Here is a 20,666-nt window from a genome sequence, read left to right as displayed (position 1 = left end):
TCCGCACCCTAATTAAAAATTTGACAGTCGCTTTCTTACTTCATGGGTATTGTCACCCTTTAAACTACGCCCTGATTTCCAAGCACAATTTTTACATCGATATTTTTTGTCTTTTAAGATTCTTGGCAGCTGGACCCTCTAGGATGAGGCAGCCATCAGAGGTGAGTTTATTTTTCTGAATTATAAATCTGTCACTTTTAATATTTTCCGTTTTGCATAGCATATTTTTTGTAGATTTATCTTAAAATCCTGTGGCAGAAATTTTCCAAGCTATCTGCAACTAAACTCTCTAGCGCTAATATCTTTCTGTAAGGTACCTTTAAATAATAACAAACATATATGCATTGTATCCGCTCACCTGGAAAGTCATGGATTTCGGTATTGAACAAAATTAGTCATGATTTTAACTATTTTTTAAAGAAAAATCATGGAAAGTAATGGATTTAGGTTGCCGAAAAATCTAATTTTTAAAATGGAATTTACCAATTTCACAGTTTCCAATGTTCCGAATATCTGAATTTGTAACAAAATCCCCACTCATAGTCATATTTTATTAAAATATAAAATGTTTTTATCCTGTTCTTTAAAAATTATCGTGTTCTTTCAAACCATGAAAGAATGATAATCATTTCTGGAGCGAATAATCTTTTAAGCATCCCTGATTTCAGAATTTTTTCATCTGTTTATTATTTTTTATTTTATCAATTTAAAATTATAGTTTATGCTTTTTATATTACACTTACTTTAACGAAGAAATAAAACAGGTTTAAATAACTGATTATATTTAGTTATTTGCTTTTGTATTTTTTTTACCTATTTTATAGCTTCAACTCTTTCTTTATTCTCTTTCTTTACTTTGTTTTTTAAGTTTAAAATCAGTAAATATGAAGATGCAGAGTATAACAGTTTTGGTTATACCTATCATTTCAATTAATGTTAATATAATCAGGGGTCTGTTTAGAATAAATTTGGGTCCCTTCACAAAATATTTGAACTTAAAAACGGAACTTTCACAAGAGACACTCGAAAGACATTTGCGTATTATTGGTAAATTGGTGGGAAAAATTGACTGATGCTGAGTGTTTAGCTATTAATAGATGTTTTCAAATCTACTGGCAATCGACGTATACATATGACGTCCATAACATATGACGTCCATAACATATGACGTCCATAACCAGGGGTCTGTTTAGAAGAAATTTGGGTCCGTTAACGGACCCTTCACAAAATATCTTTTCATAAAAACGGACCCTTCACAAAATATCTTTTCATAAAAACGGACCCTTCACAAAATATTTTAACTTAAAAACGGACCCTTCACAAAATGATTTTTCTTTTAATCGGACCCTTCACAAATTTGTTTATCTTGATTATTATTTTGTTAATTGAATAAACCCTTTCCAGGGCAAAAAACAAGAAAGATGGATGTAAACGATAAGTTTTGTCTTCGGCAGAAGATTCTTCCATTATTCGTCCGAAATTCCATTATTCGTCCTTCCATTATTCTGCGTTCAGCAGTATAGTCTAAATACCAAATATTTGTATGTTGCATCTCTAATTTAGAAGCAGCAATTGTTGTTTATTTTTCAAAATTTAATTTTTTTAATTATAATTTTACAGTGTTGAGCATAATCTTGTATGTCTTTACAATTTAAAAACATTTTGAAGAAGTTCTTTTTTGCAATAACGGACCCTATTTGCACAAATTCATAAAAGCGGACCCTGGTTGAAAGAATGAGAGTAATTTTTTCACAATTTCACGAAAAACGGACCTTTCACAAAATGTCTGGACAGACCCCTGATAACATATGACGTCTTAACACTATCGTAACCGGTAAAATGACAATTTAAGAACTTTTGCATCGAAAATGCGCTTATCATCTTATCGTTTTTGCACATTTGACTTCATGTATTTTTCTAACAATTATATACAGTTAAAAAAGCAACTAAACTCAGCGGCCCGACAGCCCATAGAGGGCCAAGGCCTACGTTCTACGTTCAAGGCCTCAGTTTTCTTGACCTTTGGTCTCTGAGGTGCAGGAGCAGATGTTCCGGTTAGGTGGTCAGCCGAACGCGAAACCCTCAGTGTTTAGTTCACAAGCATGCTTGGTACTCATTTATCGACCGACTGAAGGGATGAAAGACTGAGTGACCCTTACTCGGCCCGAGGATCGAACCAGGGACCTGTGGCACGACAGCGCTATCTCTCAGTCACCGGGCGTCAATTATATACAGTTAATATTCAAATATTATTATTTTTCTGTATTTTGTTTGTTTCGAATAATATTTGTTGTATAACTATTTCTACCACAACCGGTCATTTGACCGGGAGAGCAATTATAAGGTTATCGGATCAGATGTCATGCCTGTTGCATTCGATGAGTTGAACATTTCTGCAAAAAAAAACTGTTGCGTTAGTTCAATAACCGTGAATTCAAATTTCAAGAAAGTACCTACAATTTTGGATTAGCAATTTTGTGTCAGAAAAAGTGACAAAAACTAAATGTTTTGCTTATATTTTATTTTGATAACTTAATTCCTAACTAACTGTTAGTTTTTACTCAGAAAAATGTCGAAGCAATCAAGACAGCACAAGTTCTTCGAAGAAATAATATTAATTATAAGAATTTTAATTCTTATATATTCTTATAAATATAAAAATTATAGAAATAATAGTAATTAGAATAAATATGTTTGCGGAAAATGTACAGTGAAAACATCCTGTACATGTTAAAAATGCGTTGAGCAATGAATTAAAAATTCTCATTCTTTGTGTTTATAATACATGAAAATTGGTACATTTTTTTTAGTTTATTTCCTTCCTGACAACCGTATTTCATACATTCGATCAAGAAGCATAGAGTCCGGTCACTTGACCGGCTATGGTAGAAATAGGCATAGATTAAGTGTTGGCATGTTTAGTGCTTGTAAAAAGTCACTGTTTGATTATAAAATATTCTTTTATGACTCTAAGGAGAGTGCATTTATTTACTTTTTTTAATGATTTCAGGAGGCAGGTTCTGATGACTACAGCATGACCTGGTAAGTTGACTTTTTCTTGACTTATCCCAGATAGCAAAATAAGGTTTATTTTCACTCGTTTCAGGGTGTGTGTCTAATCGAGCAATTTTAAATATTAATTACTAAATAACTAGGGTGCGTAGTATTTTTAAAAAGTTCTCGAAGCTGCTTATTTTCGCTATTTAAAAGCCTTTAAAGATGCTTTTTCTCATGGGTTGTTTTTGAAAAGTGCTTAATTTTCCCTTTTCCAAAATGAGATTTTTTTTTTTCTTTACCTTATCAATTTTTGCCTCTAATTACGCAAAAAGAGTGGTTTTCACATTGTTCTATTCAACGTTTTCATAATTCATTCAACCACAATCCATTTCGGCTTATAGTCGGTCCGTAGCGTATGAAAGCGAAAATTTTTTTTCTGAAATACTTGCGAATACTGAGCTGGATTCGGTGGGAAGGATTCATGGGCTTCTCTGCTGCAAGAGCAAAAATCTTCTTAAATAATTGTTAAGTTAATTATTTATTATTTTGAATAAAAATTTTTTGCATCATTGTGTAAAGTAATTATTAATTTAAAAAAATGAAAAGATTCCCTCACTATTGAATACATTTGAAATTGTGCATAAATTGTTTTTATGGTGGCTAATATAACCGCGAAAAGAATTCTTTGTCAGAAACTAGTTATTTTATCATGATCATGTAACTTGGAAAACTATTTTGCATTTTGTTAACACTTACTTTATATCAAGAATAGCGAATTTATAAAATTACTCCGTATGCCCTATTAAGGGCATTTTATTTTATTTCTATGAAGAACTTTCAACAATATAATGGAAAAATAATTATTAGTGCGCATATCCTAGTTATAGTATTTTTTAAAGAGCTAAAAAGTATTTTTTTGAGTGATTAAAATGTACTTAAGAGGTGCTTATGTTTTGTTCAAAAATTTGGCTACGGATCCTGTTATACCCATTGAACTGAAATGTTTGTCTATCGTCACAAAATATGGTTTAAAGTTTCATTTATAAAAAAAAATACCGCTCAGGTTTAAATAATAAATTTTATTTTTTACGTATTCCTTGTACATATTCCTATATTTCATTTGATCTTAAGTTTTGTCATTTCAGAAGGAAAAAATTCCGAGAGACATTTTTTAAAAAAAAAAAAGAAGGAAATTTCAGTTTAATATTCCTTAAAATACGACTCAAGTACCTTCTCTCATTTAGCTTTTAAGTTTATTACGACCTTCATCACAAAATATAAAAACACAGTGCCTAGCGTTTTTAGAAAGTGCTTGATTTTCTATTTTTTATTATTTTTTTTTTTAAAAAGAGGTTCTTTTTCTTTGTCCCGTTGATTGTCGTTTTAAATTACAAAAAACAAATGCATGATTTTCAAAATTTTCTCTGCCATAATTATCAGAAACTAGTTATTTTTATCATGATTATGCAAAGTTTTTGAATTTTATTAATTTCATGTTTATAAATTAAGAAATTAAAACGACAGAAGAAAAATTTTTTTATTATTGCGCAGATCCTAATTATGATTTTTGTTTGGAAAGTGATTTAAAGTATTTTTTGAGTGTTTAAAAAGGTGGTTATATTTTGTTTAAAAATGTGACTACGCACCCTGACTAAGAGTTTTAATTGTCCTTGAATATCTTAGGTCTAAAGATGTTCAGTTATTTTAACAGGTTTAGTTTTCCCTAGAATAATGTGTGTGCAATGTTTAATTTGTTAAAAATTGTCAGTTCTTTTGTAACTTCATGGGTATTTGTCACCCATTAAACTGTTTGGCATGCACAATTTTTACATAAATATTTTTTGTCTTTTAAGGATTCCGGCTGCTGGTCTTAGGAAACGTCAGCATGCGCCTTCCGACGATTCCGACGAGGTGAGCTCACTTTTCATATTTTCTGTTTTGATTCTTTGAGTCCTTTTCATTTGAAAGGATTAAATTTTTTAGAAATCAGGGGTCTGTTTAGAAGAAATTTGGATCCTTTCATGAACCCTTCACAAAATATCTTTTCATGAAAACGGACCCTTCACAAAATATTTTAACTTAAAAACGGACCCTTCACAAAATAATTTATCTTTAAATCGGACCCTTCACAAATTTGTTTATCTTCATTATTGTTTTGTTAATCGAATAAACCCTTCCCAGGAAGGGGGGGGGGAAGAAAGACAGACGTAAACGAACTAAATTTTGTCTTCCGCAGACGCTTCTTCCTTTATTCGTCCGAAATTAATATTCTGCGTTCAGCAGTATAGGCTAAATACCAAATATTTGTATGCATCGCTTATTTAGTAGCTGCATTTGCTGTTTATTTTTTAAAATTTTAATTTTTTTTAATTTTAATTTTACAGTGTTGAGCATAATCTTGCATGTCTTTACAATTTAAAAACTCCTTAAAAAAGTTTTTTTGCAATAACGGACCCTATTTGCACAAATTCACAAAAGCGGACCCTGGTTGAAGGAATGTGACTTAACGTTTATTTTATATTCGCAAATTACGAACAATTTTTTTCACAATTTTACAAAAACGGACCTTTCACAAAATGTCTGGACTGACCCCTGGTTCTTGTATCAATGGGTTAACATTTGTAATGCAATACGTTAAAAATAAATACAAATCGGAAGTCTATTAAAAACTTCCTGAATAAAAACCCATTACATGTATGCTTAAAAGTATTTGCATACAAACTCGTGCAAAACACGCAATTACTAAAAAACTACAATGCGTCTAATAATTATGTTTAACTCAGGGTGGCCACCCACCTGGGAAACCTTGAAAACCTGGAATTGTCAGGGAATTTTTTTATACTGAAAAAATCAGGGAAATATAGATTAAAACCTGGAAAAATCAGAGAATTTTAGAGAAAAGCTGGAAATTTTTGCTTCAATAATTGATTTAATTTTACTAATTTAAATTATTTACTAATTTTTTTAATTTGAATTATTTCATCCATTATACCCACTTTTTTTAGACGGAAATGTATCGCCAAACAGTTGAAATATCATCAACTTAACAATACTTTGTCTGCATCAAAATTTGCTCCATTACAGCTCTGTTAAACTGGAATGCTACATAAATTTCTCCCACGGTTGCTAAACGAGTGTAGAAACCTTTTTGACTTTTGAAATTCTCAAAAAAGTATTTTGTTATAATTTAAAAATAATAGATTTTATATTGCAATGTTTTTCTGAAAGCTTTTGTACTCCCATTCAAAGAAATCTGTAAATTATTTTTTCTCGGCAAGCCAACCAATCACACATTTTTTTAACAATCGCCAACAGCAATGTTGGTCGACAAATTGTTGCATTAATACTAATTTTTTCTATTTCATTTTAACCTTTTATAACATATTTTAATTTTAAAAAAAGTTTTTTTTTAAGGAACTAACTATACATTAATATTTAATTTTACTGTTTTGTTGGTCAATATATGATTTTTGATTTAAAATTTCAATTGTATAATTATCACTAATATCGAAAGTTCGTAAATGTTGCTTGCTTTCCAGAGATGATATTTCCAAAACTATTCCTCCTTTTACCCTAAAAAGCTGACAAAGACCAAAGAATGTGTAGGAAACATATTAAATGATAAAATAAATTTTAAACATAAAATATTTTTTTTTAATGTGTTTAGTACGAAGAAGGAAAACGAAACTTAGTGTTTTAGTTCTGTACTGTACTCTAGTTGTTAAAACAAAAGCAATTAACTATACTGAACTATAAAACTATGTCTTTAGATTGGAATTCTTTAAATATTTTAATTTCAAATAAGAAAAAAAAGTATAAAATTTAAAGAATTTCATCTTTTATTTTCTATAGAGTATACAACAAAAAATTAGACGATTTTAAATTTGTGACATTCAATTTTTGTATACTGAATCTCTTAAAATAATAATGCTTATTCGAAAAAACATTTAAAAATTTGACTTGAGATATTGGTTTAAAGAAAATATGATCAATGAATTTTATAAAAAGCACCGTGAAGATATAATGCAATATACAGTATAGTTTTATATTGGAATGTAAATACAGTGACTCATAAAAGTGTTGGTACACTTATGACTTTCAATGGAATGGGAAATAAAATTTCATTAATTAAAATGAATATTTCAGAATAGCTATTTAATAATAAAAATGTATTCTATTGTTAGCAAAACTGCATGGAATAATTTAAAAAGATGCAAAAGTTAATTTTTAAGAAATCAATCATCAAAAAGTAGCAAAAACTTTACCGCATGAAAGCCATCATACACTTTAAAAAAAATCTCTGCCTATTAGTAAAAATTCTAATTAGTAGTATTTAGTAGAGTTTCCTTTCACATCTACAATAGCTTTTATAAGTTTGCAAATAAATTAACTAGTTTTTTTTGTCGGGTGAAATTCGAGCAGAATATTTTTTATTAAATGTTACAAAAACTTTTACAACACTCATTTGTGAATTTATGAATTTTTCCACAAATTTTATAATTTTAATCTCTGATATGAAGTCCTTCTTTGCACAGTGCAATAGGACACATTAAACTTATTTAACAATATTCATTACTGACTTGCCTCTTATGATGACAAATAATCAACTTTCAAATTTAACCTATTGTTTTGTTATGGCCATGAGCTATTTTTAAATGATAAAAGAAAATATTAGGGTGAAGCAAAAATTAAAATATAATTTTGCTATCATAAGCTTGATACTAAAGTGCAAATAAATGTTTAAAAATTTAAACGAAAAATAATTTAAGAAACAAATTAAAGCAATAGACGATAATTTTAATTCTGAAATTGTAAAACATTTAAGTGTATGATGACTTTCGTGGGGTAAAATTTTGGTTACTATTTGATTATTGATATCTTTAAAAGAAACTTTTGCTTTGTTTTTAAAATATTCCATGCAGTTTTGCTAATATTTGATTAATTTCTTATTATCTGAAATATTCTTTTTAGTTAATGATTTTTTATTTCCTATTTCAATAAAAGTTAAAAGTGGACTAACACTTTTGGGAACCACTGTAATTATAAAAATGTATTCATATATAATCACCTGAACCAGTTTTCCTTTTTGCTTTATTATTATACATATATTAAACAAGACTTATCCAAGGTCTTATTGGTCATTCTGTTTTTTTCATTATCAGGGAATTTTTTTATCCTAGAAAAAAACTGGAAAAGTCAGGAAAATTTGGATAAAAAGTTGGAAAACTTAGGGAATTTCAAAGAAAAGCTGGAATTTTTCTCTTAGTTTAAAGTAGTATTTTACCATACGTTATATCTACTTTTATTTAGTAGGAAATTTATCATCAAACAGTTGAAATATCATCAACTTGGCAATACTTTGCTTGCATTAAAATTCTCTCCATTATTACCCTGCTAAATTAGAATGCCACATGAAATTCTGCTATAGTTACTAAATGAATGGAGAAACCTCTTAGGGGATTATGGAAAGTAATTAAGGAAATTATAATAATTATAATATAATAATTAAGGAAAGTGGTGTGGGTGGAAGAAGGGGATATTTGCTTATGCTTATAAAAGTAGATTTTTTTTTTAATCTTCTAGTCCGTGTGCTGAATTTATTTATTCTTCAAGTTTCTTCCAATGCTTTGGGGGATATTTTTTTCTGTAAGAAAATGATTGAAAATGTTTTATCATTTTTAACTTTTTAAAATTATCCAAAAAATAATTGGTTATAGTTTAATAATAGATTTTATCTTGCACTCTTTTTCTGAAAGCTTTTGTGTTCTCATCCAATGAATTGTTTTTTTCTCAAAGCCAAATAATCTTTTGTTTTCTTGAATAACATAATTAATACATAACATAATAATTGATCATAACATAATTAACAGCAAAATCGTTTACAATTGTTGCATTGGTGCTAATTTTCTGGATTTCATTCTAACCTTCCAAAATATATTTTATTTAAAGAACAGCGCTTTTACGAACTAACTAGATGCTAACATTTAACTTTACTGTTTTGTTGGTAAATATTTAATTTTTGATTCAAAATTCGTATTGTTTATAAATCACAATGTCAAAAACTTGTAAATGTTGCTTACATTCCAGAGATATTTCCGAAACTGTTTCTCCTTTTACCCAAAAAAACTCACTAAAAATGTTAAATAATGCATAAACTTAGAAAATAAAAAAATCTAAATGTTTTTATTTGAAAGAAAAAAAACAAAATTTGAACTATAGAAACATTTATTGTAGAATTCATATAAAATTTTATATTAAATTTGACACATTTTTAATTCTACAATATGCTCTTTCTTGTTTACCATTAACTATTCCACTAAATACAAGTAAAATGTATATTGGTTAATATCTGCTTTAATGCATCAAACATAATAGATTGTATGAACTATTCAAAACGATTATTTAATTTTATTAAGGCAATAAAGCTATTAAATTATAATTTTTCCTGTGCAATTTTTTTCTCCCAGATAAAATTTTTATATTTTTTTTTTTCATTTTTGTTTGTTTGTTCCTTAATATACAGTGACATTTTTTCAAACTAATTTTTTATTGTATATAAAAATAATGAAGCTTTTTGCCATTTTTCCCCAAATTTTTTTTTAAGAAAAAAATGAAAAAAATAGCAGTTTTTTTATTCCAGGGTTTTTAAAATTATTAAATTTAAGGAAATATTATTTAAATATAGTTCTATTTATTTACATTGTTATTATTATATGTTGCGCAGTTAAAATTAAAATGAGTGATTTTTCAACTAACTTTTACAAGATGAAAAACATGTAACGAAAAACATATATATTATAAATGAAAAACATTTATTGTAATTTTACAAGTTAAGAATTGCATATAATTTTTTATTCGAATGTCAACTTCAAAATTCTGTCAAGTTTACATTTAAATTACAAACAAGTTCACACAGTTTGGACAATTTGTATATGAGTAATAATTTTTTGCTTTCTTGCAATTTACATCCGACACCCACAATTTAGTGCATTTAATTTGAACTTATAATCAGTTTTTATCAAGCAAATTGTTTTTTCGATAGATTATGATGTACTAAATATTTAGTATGAAAATTTGATGAATATAAATTTATCTTTTATAAGATAGTTTTTTTTATTTTTTATTATTTTTTTTTAAAGAAATTTATGTTTAGGGTATTTTAGGTCCGACATCATGGAATTGCCCAGTTGTAAAAACAAAACAAGAAAAATTAACTAATCTAAACTAAGAGACCATGTGGAATTCTTTAAATATTCTAATTTCAAATGAGAAAAAAAAAGAATAAAATTTAAATAAGTTTACCTAGTTTTTTTTCTATAGAATAAGAAATTTGACAATTTAGCGTTTACAAATACTGAATATCTCATAAAAAATAGTGCTAATTCAAAACAAACAACATTATCTAGACATTTGATTTTAGATATTAATCTCAAGAAAATTATATCAATGAATTTTATCAAGAGCACTCTTTAGATAAAAACACATTATAAAAGGGCTCTAAATGTAATAAATATAACTATAAATGTAAATAAATATACAAATTTATAGATGTATAATCGCCTGGAATTTTTTTCTTTTGCTTAATGAAAATATATTGAACAGTATTTTTCCAAGGCTTCTGTTTGTCACGACTCTGTATTTGCTATTTGGTACATTTTGTGCAAAAACTACTTAACTCTTTCAAAAAAAATTTTTTTTCATTAAGAGCATTATTTTCTGCAAACTAAACATATTGTTTCCACCATATCTATTCAAGATGATATATTAAAAAAAAAAACATTTTAAGCAAAATACCTTACAGTATTGAAACTTTTCTTGCACCCATCTACACTTTAAAAGAAAAAAAAGACGCTCTGACCTGGACATTTTTAAGATTTTTACTAGAAAAATCAGGGAAATTTATAACCTAATTTGAGTGGCCACCCTGAATATACTAATATAATACGTGATCATGGGTCTGTCCAGACATTTTGTGAAAGGTCCGTTTGTTGTAAAATTGTGAAAAAATAACTCGTAATTTGTGAATATAAAATAAACGTTAAGTCACATTCTTTTGACCAGGGTCCGCTGTGCAAATAGGGTCCGTTACAGCAAAAAAAAAATACTTTTTCAAGGAGTTTCTAAATTGCAAAGACATACAAGATTATGCTCAATGCTGTAAAATTAAAATTTAAAAAAATTAAAATTTTAAAAAATAAACAGCAAATGCAGCTACTAAATAAGCGATGCAACATACAAATATTTGGTATTTAGCCTATACTGCTGAACGCAGAATATTAATTTCGGACGAATAAAGGAAGAAGCGTCTGCGGAAGACAAAATTTAGTTCGTTTACGTCTGTCTTTCTTCCCCCCCCCCTTCCTGGGAAGGGTTTATTCGATTAACAAAACAATAATGAAGATAAACAAATTTGTGAAGGGTCCGATTTAAAGATAAATTATTTTGTGAAGGGTCCGTTTTTAAGTTAAAATATTTTGTGAAGGGTCCGTTTTCATGAAAAGATATTTTGTGAAGGGTCCGTTAACGGACCCAAATTTCTTCTAAACAGACCCCTGGTGATATAATAAGTATTCTATATTTATATAATATATTGTCTAATTTATCCAATGGTCGAATTTATATTATATATCGTTGAATTTAACCAATACGATACGCGATCGTAAAAAAGTGCAAGCCGATTTCAGTCGCGTAAAAAGAATAAAAAAAAAACTGTATAATATCACGTGATAATTAGGATTTTGCTTAGAATCTGAGAGTGCCCTTTAATAACGTAGCCAGGGACCGTACATATCCAAGTCAAAATGTTTTGTTATCCATTGATGGACCCAGCATAACCTTGATGCAAACCATCAATAATTTATTATCAATATTATTATCAAAAATTATAATTTTGATGGTATTCAGCATATGTAACCATCATCCCAATTTAGACATTCGGACTGATTTATGATGGCCCAACATAAAAAAAAATTAAAAAAACAATTTTAATGGTTTATGCCCGAGAACCAACAGAAATTTCCATTACGCCATCCTGGAAATGTACAGTTGGAATCATCGTGGATTGTTGGTCCATGAAAATCAAACCTTTCTTGATGGTTAACAGGGGTCTGTTTAAAAGAAATTTGGGTCCGTTAACGGACCCTTCACAAAATATCTTTCCATAAAAACGGACCCTTCACAAAATATTTTAACTCAAAAACGGACCCTTCACAAAATGATTTTTTCTTTTTATCGGACCCTTCACAAATTTGTTTACCTTCATTATTTTGTTAATCGAATAAACCCTTTCCAGGGCAGAAAACAAGAAAGATGGATGTAAACGAATTAAGTTTTGTCTTCGGCAGACGATTCTTCCATTATTCGTCCGAAATGAATATTCTGCGTTCAGCAGTGTAGGCTAAATACCAAATATTTGTATGTTGGATTTCTAATTTAGAAGCAGCAATTGTTGTTCATTTTTTAAATTTTAATTTTTTAAATTATAATTTAACAGTGTTGAGCATTATCATGTCTTTACAATTTAAAAACGCCTTGAAAAAGTTTTTTTTTTTTTTTGCAATAACGAACTCTTTTTGCACAAATTCATAAAAGCGGACCCTGATTGAAAAAATGTGAGTAATTTTTTCACAATTTCACGAAAAACGGACCTTTCACAAAATGTCTGGACAGACCCCTGGTTAAACCAACATAGTATTAAAGTAGCATTTTCCGTCATGGAAGTTTGCTGGCATATCATAATTCAATAATACATATTGGAAAATATTGGATGATGTTTGTACCATCATAAATCGCTCTGAAACCGACATAAACGCTCAAAATGTTTTGATGGAGCCTTCAAGAATTGTTGTGGGTGATTTGCAAAATATGTAAGAGCTTTTTAAAAATTTTACCAAAAGCTTTTTTCATCAAATAACATGGTGTGTAGAGTTTTTAAAAAGTGCTTAAAGGTGCCTATTGAAGCCCTTCTCTAAAGGTGCTTTTTTCGTTGGGTGTTTTTAAAAAGTGCTTCATTTTCCCTTTTCGAAAATGAGATTTTTTCTTTTCTTTACCGTGCCCATTTTCGCCTCGTATTTTGCAAAAGTGTGCTTTTCACATTGTTCTATTCAACGCTTTCACAATTCATTCAACCACAATCCATTTCGACCTATCGTCGATCCATAGCGTATAAAATCGGCACAAGCTTCATCTTCCACCCTCTGAAATCGAGCCGAAAAATCTCTCGATCATTTTTTAATGGTTAATAATATAATCAAGACTAGTGTTCTATGTCGAAAATGTTATTTTATCAGAAATGTTATTTAAATGTTATTTATTACTATGTTATTTTATCATGATCACGTCAAGTGTTTGAAAATTATTTTGCATTTTGTTAATGTATATAGTGCTTAAAAATATTTTTTGAGTGCTTAAAAAGTTCTTAAAAGGTACTTATTTTTTGGTGAAAGATTTGGGTACGCACTCTGAATAAACTAAATGATTATTGAATTGGATCTTAATTTTCTTATTAGAATGCAGGAATTATCTTATTAGAATGCACACCCAAAATTAATTAATATATTTTAAACCTTTATTATTTATTTTATTATTATTTTATAGGGGAGAGTGGGGATGAATGGGACAAATTTCACTTTATGATCAATATTATTGAAAATTAACACTTTTCAATTTTTTCACTTTATCCATACGATAATTTGAATCATCAGCTATCCATAAAGATCCACTCAATCAATCAGCTGTAGTTTTAACTTGCAAAAATATTGCTTCTTAAAAAGTATGTTTTTTGTCCCATTCATCCCAATGATGGGGATGAACGGGACAGTAAGGGGGATGAATGGGACAAGTTTATGAAATGAAGAAATACTTTATTTGACTTTGATTCAGATGATAAGTAGTAATTGTTTACTTAACAATACAAAGGATTTACAAATAAAAATATTACAAATGCAAAATATTAACAAATAAAAGTATTACAAGTAAAAATATTACAAATACAAAACATCAGTAATAGAAAAGTTCAAATAGAAACGAAATAACAATTTATTTAACATTGTATGAATTAAAATCAACTTGAAAACTTAGTTGAGTTATTTGCCTTTCTGATCCACCAGTGGAGATAGGTTGGGGAAGTTTGCATTCGACATCCGACAACAAAATATCTGAAATTTCATTTCCGTGAACAAATTTGTTTGCTCCTACTCGTTTTAAAAATTTTACTTCAAATTCGTCCTTAGAACTAACATTTAATACTTCAGAAATATAAAAGTGAATAGCTTTTTTACCAGCTACTCTTGTTAGCAGGTAGTCTCCGATATTAATGTCTTTCTCTAAACTGTCAAGGACAGGATCATAATCCATATTAATTTCATCATCTGTACTGTTTGAATAAACAGGATCATCTACATCGGATTCAGAACTACTAAATTGCAGCCTTTTAAATCCCTTTCTTGGCTTTTTACTCTTTGACACTCTAAATTTCTTTACTTTTGCCATCTCTTGTTGTTCAATAACTAGCTTTTCTGGCGTATCTGTCAGCACACGGCACCTTCCTCGTTTTCTTCCTTTACGCCCTGCCTTTCTGGGAGAGGCCTTTGGGTATGGTCGAATACCTGTGAGAGGACTTTGTGAACACACAGAAATTTCTTCAGGTGGTCCAGAAAGACTTGAGCATGGTTCTGTTGGGACTTCGCTGGCTATAGGCCTATCTGTCACCAAGGCTGCAAGAAAGTCGGTATTAGAGAAAATTTCTGAATTGTAGGGATATATGCCAGTTCTATTGAAAGAAGAAATTATATTCTCTTTTGAAAATCCAAATGTAAATGCTTCATTCGAAAGCTTAGCAATGTTATAAATGCTCATGGTCTTTCCTGGATTGTTTGTCATCCAGTTATTTTGCGCAATGCGATACTTCATTTTGAAGGCACTGTAAACTGCGACATCCAGTGGTTGCATTCGATGTGTACAATGTGGAGGAAATGTTAAAATCACAACACCATTCTCTTTTGCAAAGGAAATGACTGGAATATTAACATGACTGTCATGATTATCAATAATACGGGTTTTTCTTTAGTGCATTTGGTGTATTTGACAAAATGTTCCATTGACTTCCGAAAATTTTCAGCAGTCATCCAGCCACTTGGATGAGCTAGACCTAAACTTCCTGATGGTCCATTTTCAATCATAAAATTCTTAAAATTAACCCGAGGAAAAACATAAACAGGTGGGATTGTATTTCCAATGGCATTTATGAAATTTAACATCGTAACTAATTGCCCCCGTTCTGCTGATGTAATTTGGCCAACTTGTTTTGTTCCTTTTGTAGCTATAATTTTAGGACATTCAGTCACTGTACTTAAGCCTGTTTCATCGCAGTTATAAATATCTGCTGGTTCAAATTTATATTTTTGCAGCAGACCTTCTAATTTCTGGAAAAAAATGGACACGTTGTTTTTGTTGAAGCTACATGCTCTTGCCTGACTCGTACTTTCGGGGGTGCGGATAGATAATTCTCTTTGTCTATCTAGAAATCCTGACAACCAATCTTTACCAGCAATTTCATTTTCTTGCCATGCAACGGGCGCCTTTCCCAAGAAATTGGCAAATTCAAATGCAAGTTTCCTTGTTTGAATAGTTGTTAACCCATAGCACATTTGGGAACAGGTTTTCAAATACCCACACAGTTCATTTTCTTCATTAACTGAAAATATTCTTCTATTACCAATATCTGGGTTGGGCTCATACGATTCTGTAGTAGGAATCTGTTTTGCTACTGTCACATGACGACTCAATGTTGATTTTGACATATTAAAAGCTTTTGCAACATTTCTTATCGACATTCCTTTTGTAAGCACTTCATTGACAGCTTCTTTAATTGTGGGTATCGAAGCTCTTACTCTATCTGTTTTCTTTTTCCAGTTTCGAGGCATCCTATGAAAGTTAAATGTAAAATAATTTAATTACATAGCAATACGCTTTGCTGTATATAAGTATAGGTATTACAAAATAAATAAAATATTAACTTTTTATAAAAAGTAAATTATTTGAAATAGATTAAAATGCAGTATATATTAAAAAAGTATTTAGTTTGAAGCTGATGAGAAAAAAAACTCAAAATTTCAACTAATAAACTTAACAAAAAATTAATTTCAAGATATAAATTTTTTATTATTTTGAAATATATATTTATAAAGTTTTGCTAGTTACAAAGTTTTGTTAGTGTAATATTAACAAATTTGTTAAAATAATGGAAAAGAAATACACTGAGAAATTAAGTTGAATATTGCAAGATAGTGATGCAAAATTTTCAAGTTATATTAAGAAGGGGATGAATGGGACTGTCCCATTATACCCCCAGACAATTGTCCCATTCAACCCTGTACCCACTTGTTGAAATAAATTAAAAAGTAGGCCTAAAAAAAGGAAGTGAATTTTCTCTATTCAAATTGATATTGACACTAGAATAAGTAGATTTTTAATATATTGTAACATTATTAGCTTCAAGTAAATATTTTTTTTAAAAACTATATTGTAATGAAAACAAAAAATCTTACTTTTGATATAGAAAAACACACTTTGAGGTCCTGTTCAAACAAGCATGCAAGCTTTTGATTTTGGTGTTAGTCTGTAAATTAGGCTGGGTGCTGCCATCTGCTAAGTGAAGTATCAAACATTTGAAACAATATATAGGCACAAAAAATTCAATTGTCCCATTCATCCCCCGTCCCATTCATCCCCACTCTCCCCTATTTATTATTTTTATTTTATTATCCAGCTTTTTACGTGTGCTGATATACTTTTTTAAACTGAAGTTCCTAAAATATGCATTATCTTGTGATACCTTTAATTCATAAACAATTTATTCAATTTATAAAAAAATGCGATTTTATTATATAAATTCTTTGTAAAAAAAATTAATGCTAGTATTTTTTTTAAAAGACGCAATCGTCAAATTTTTACGAAAAAAACTTTTATTATTAAGCTGCTATTTATTAAAGTTGCTTAAAGGTTTATGATTAACATTTTCTTTTCTTATTCGTGATTTTTTCAAAAATGGCTTAATTTTCTATCTTTTAAAAAAACGATTTATTTTTTTAACCGTTTCCAATGTCGTTCTATTATATTGCAAAAAACGCACGACTTTCACAATTTACACTGCGACATTTATTAGAAACTAGCTAATGTTTTTGAATTTTATTAATTTCATGTTTTTAAATTAAGAACTTAAAATGATAGGAAAAAAATATTTTTTATTGCAACACAGAACCCAATTATGTTTTGTTTTGGAAAAAGATTAAAATATTTTTTGAGTGCTTAAAAGGTGCTTACTTTTTGTTAAAAATCTAGCTACCGCACGCTGCCTTGACTTCTGGATTGTATTCAAAATTAGAAGGCCTCGGAGCATAGTCCTAGAATTGGGTCTACTGTTCAACAAGGGTTATTAATAGAGCCCGGATTTTGATGACCTAAAAAATCTCAATTAATGCCCTTATGAACTGCAGAAAATGCCCTTAAAAGTGCAAAAAATGCCCTTAAAATGCAAAAATTGCGCTAAAAATGCCTTATGACATGACTTAAATAGAAGTAAAAATATTGAACTAAAACAATGTTTTACTCTTTAAATTTATTATGAGTCGTTTCAAAAAATATAAAGCAATGCAATACTTGTTCTACGTTCATTAAAGTTTGACAAATATGTTTTATATCCAAAAATAACAAAAAAAAGGAAAATGTATCGACTCCAAAACGTTTTCATTTTGTATAGAAACTTAAATAAATGTAACAACTTCCATCTAATAATATTACTAAATATCAGAATTACAGTGGATTATTAAATTTTTTTTTATTCAGTACTTGAATTCAATAATTTTTTCTCTTGATTATTAATAAAAAAAATGTCTTTATATTTAGGAGTCGTCGTCAGGCAAAAGAAGGCGCACTGAACAAAAAGAAGTAAGTAATAACCTTTTCGAATACAACAGTTTTACTGTATAAATGATTAATTTTTTTTATGCCTGCACAGGGGTCTGTCCAGGGTAAATTTACTGCCGTTAAGCAGTAGTTTCACAAATTCAATTTTAGGAAAAACGGTAAAAATATTATTTTTGAAAATATTTACTTATTTTACCAGATTTTTGTGTTGATTTTTTAATATAATTTATAAATTTCACAAATTATGTCTAAATTTTCACAAAATAGGTACCTCTAAAAAAAACCTAGACAGACCCCTGCGGGCAATTTCTCTGAGATAAGCTCGATATGTTGAAAGGGTATACAAAATTCATAAGTTTGGGAAAAACTGTAGTACCAGGGGTCTGTTTAAAAGAAATTTGGGTCCGTTAACGGACCCTTCACAAAAAATCCTTTCATAAAAATGGACCCTTCACAAAAAATATTTTCATAAAAACGGACCCTTCACAAAATGAGTTTTCTTTTATTCGGATCCTTCATAAATTTGTTCATCATCATTATTGTTTTGTTAATCGAATAAACCCTTCCCAGGAAGAAAGACAGATGTTAAACAAACTAATTTTTGTCTTCCGCAGACGCTTCTTCCTTTATTCGTCCGAAAACAATATTCTGCGTTAAGCAGTATAGGCTAAATACCAAATATTTATATGTTGCATCGCTAATTTAGTAGCTGCAATTGCTCTTTATTTTTTTAAATTTAATTTTTTTAATTATATATTTACAGTGTTGAGCATAATCTTGTTTGCCTTTACAATTTAAAAACTCTTTGCCTAAGTTTTTTTGCAATAACGGACCCGATTTGCACACATTCACAAAAGCGGGCCCTGGTCGAAAGAATGTGACTTAACGTTTATTTTCTACTCACAAATTACGAGTCATTTTTTTCACAATTTTACAAAAACGGACCCTTCACAAAATGTCTGGACAGACCCATGATAACATTTCAAGTTATGTTTAATGTGAAGTCATAACTAGAAATTAGTGCAGTTTTTCTATTTTGATGACTATAAAAATTCCTTATGTGTAGAATATTTTGTACATTATACGTAAATTATTATTGAATTTATATTATTTTGTAAATTCTACTGGATTTTTTCTTATCCATGTAGGCAGCTATGTGTTTATTTTTTGTTGAAAACTCTATGCATCCCTTTCCCCCCCCCCTAAACTTATTCTCCATTCTTTACATATACGTAGACAATACAAGATGCAATAATGTGTTAAATCTATTTTTAGCTGCGTCAGCAACGAGTCGACCGATACCTGAGCCAGATGGAGGAAGGTGAGAATGATTCAAGTTCTGATTCAGCCTCCGATTCAGTTTCTGATTCAAGTTCTGAATCAGTCTCTGGATCAGATTCTGATTCAGTCTCTGAATCAGATTCTGGTTCAGTCTCTGAGTCAGATTCTGATTCAGTCTCTGAGTCAGTTTCTGATTCAGTCTCTGAATCAATTTCTGAATCAGTTCCTGAATTGGTTTATGAATCAGTTCTTGAATCAGCTCCTGCACCAGTTGCTGCTTCACCCTCAACTCCACCTCCCATCCGGTCCAGGAGTAAGTTATTTATTTGTTTATTTATTTTATCTAAAGGCTAAAAATAAACTGCAAAAAATATACAAAAAAAGCAGTTTGAAGTATGTTGATTTGGCCAATTCCGCTTCAGAATTTTTGAAACTGGAAACACTGTCGAATTACTGCAGTTAATAAACAGTAGTATAATTTTTAAACGTCTAATTTTTGACCTACTTGAAACTATGTATCAAAATCTTACTTAAAAAAAGTTTAAGACGCTTCTCAACTATAACTAATTACAATTATAAATCAAGTATGTATTTTGTGAATTATTCTTTTATGAGTGAAGACAGTGTACTTTATCAATTTACATGTTTAGAATGTTTACCTAAATATAAGAAATTAATATATAATCAAAAGGAAAAAAAAAGACATAAAAATTATAAAAAGTTGAGTTACCAACGAGGAAAGCAAGCTTGAAGACATCAAACTCTTTCAATTTTATAACAAAGCAGTAGAATGCTTCAAATTAATAATCTGCAAAATAACCACGGATTTAAAGTTTCAGTTTTTTTTTCTCTCTCTTTTTCTTTAATTCATGGTTTTTAAAAAGACCTCACTTAAACTACTGTATAATTTTGTAGACAATAACTAAAAGTTTTTTTGAAATAAATTACTTCACCTTGACTGCAAAATAACTGCAGTGCTTTTACAGTCAAGATTGCACTGCGAAAAATCTGCTTTAAACTCTAGAAAGGCAAAAAAAATTACTTCAATTTTGTAGAAAAACTTCAGTTTATTTTTAGCTGGGATTTTTCACTTCGAAAAAAAAACCGTTTTTCTCAGAATTTCTTTTCATAATTTCAAGCAATTACTTTAATAAACCTTTGTCATACCTGCAAACGTCGGAGAAATAAAATAACGGAGATTTTACCAACCGATCCAATATTGGTTTTGCGACTACTGATGTTCAGCTCCGTAGCCTTGTAATTTTGAACCTCATCCAGAAGACGAGAACTCCTGAATCATGTTTTGGGTGAAATTTGCTCCCGAATGTAACACAAAACCGCATTTGCGTCCGCAAACAGGAGACTTGACGGGTATGCATAAACAACCGCATCTCTCGACCACTCCTCAGTATCAGGACTCTATTTTCCAAATTATGTCTATACCCCTACAGGTGTCTGTTTAG

At 29.4% G+C, this 20,666-nt stretch overlaps 1 protein-coding gene across 1 annotated transcript; it reads right to left on the bottom strand.

Annotated features, from left to right (window-relative positions):
* Positions 1 to 14,978: 14,978 nt before the first annotated feature.
* On the bottom strand, positions 14,979 to 16,740 carry LOC122272946 (uncharacterized). The gene is made up of 2 exons (XM_043056992.2): positions 16,545 to 16,740; positions 14,979 to 15,921 (listed from the first exon to the last, which is right to left on the bottom strand). Exons 1-2 carry the CDS (start codon positions 16,718 to 16,720, stop codon positions 14,979 to 14,981), a joined length of 1,119 nt encoding a protein of 372 aa, XP_042912926.1. The 5' UTR covers positions 16,721 to 16,740.
* Between the last annotated feature and the right edge of the window lie 3,926 nt (positions 16,741 to 20,666).

This window comes from Parasteatoda tepidariorum, chromosome 4 (genome assembly GCF_043381705.1).
Source record: "Parasteatoda tepidariorum isolate YZ-2023 chromosome 4, CAS_Ptep_4.0, whole genome shotgun sequence".
In the NCBI taxonomy this organism is placed as follows: Eukaryota; Metazoa; Arthropoda; class Arachnida; order Araneae; family Theridiidae; genus Parasteatoda; species Parasteatoda tepidariorum.
This window is presented reverse-complemented; position numbering and strand designations above follow the sequence as displayed.

What these genes read in the sequence shown, in the direction of transcription:
- LOC122272946 (XM_043056992.2), bottom strand. Translation starts at nt 16,720, where the DNA reads ATGGGACGGGGGATGAATGGGACAATTGAATTTTTTGTGCCTATATAT. An exon ending in TGTGTTTTTCTATATCAAAA is followed by an intron (nt 15,922 to 16,544) that starts GTAAGATTTTTT and finishes TAACTTTCATAG; the next exon opens with GATGCCTCGAAACTGGAAAA.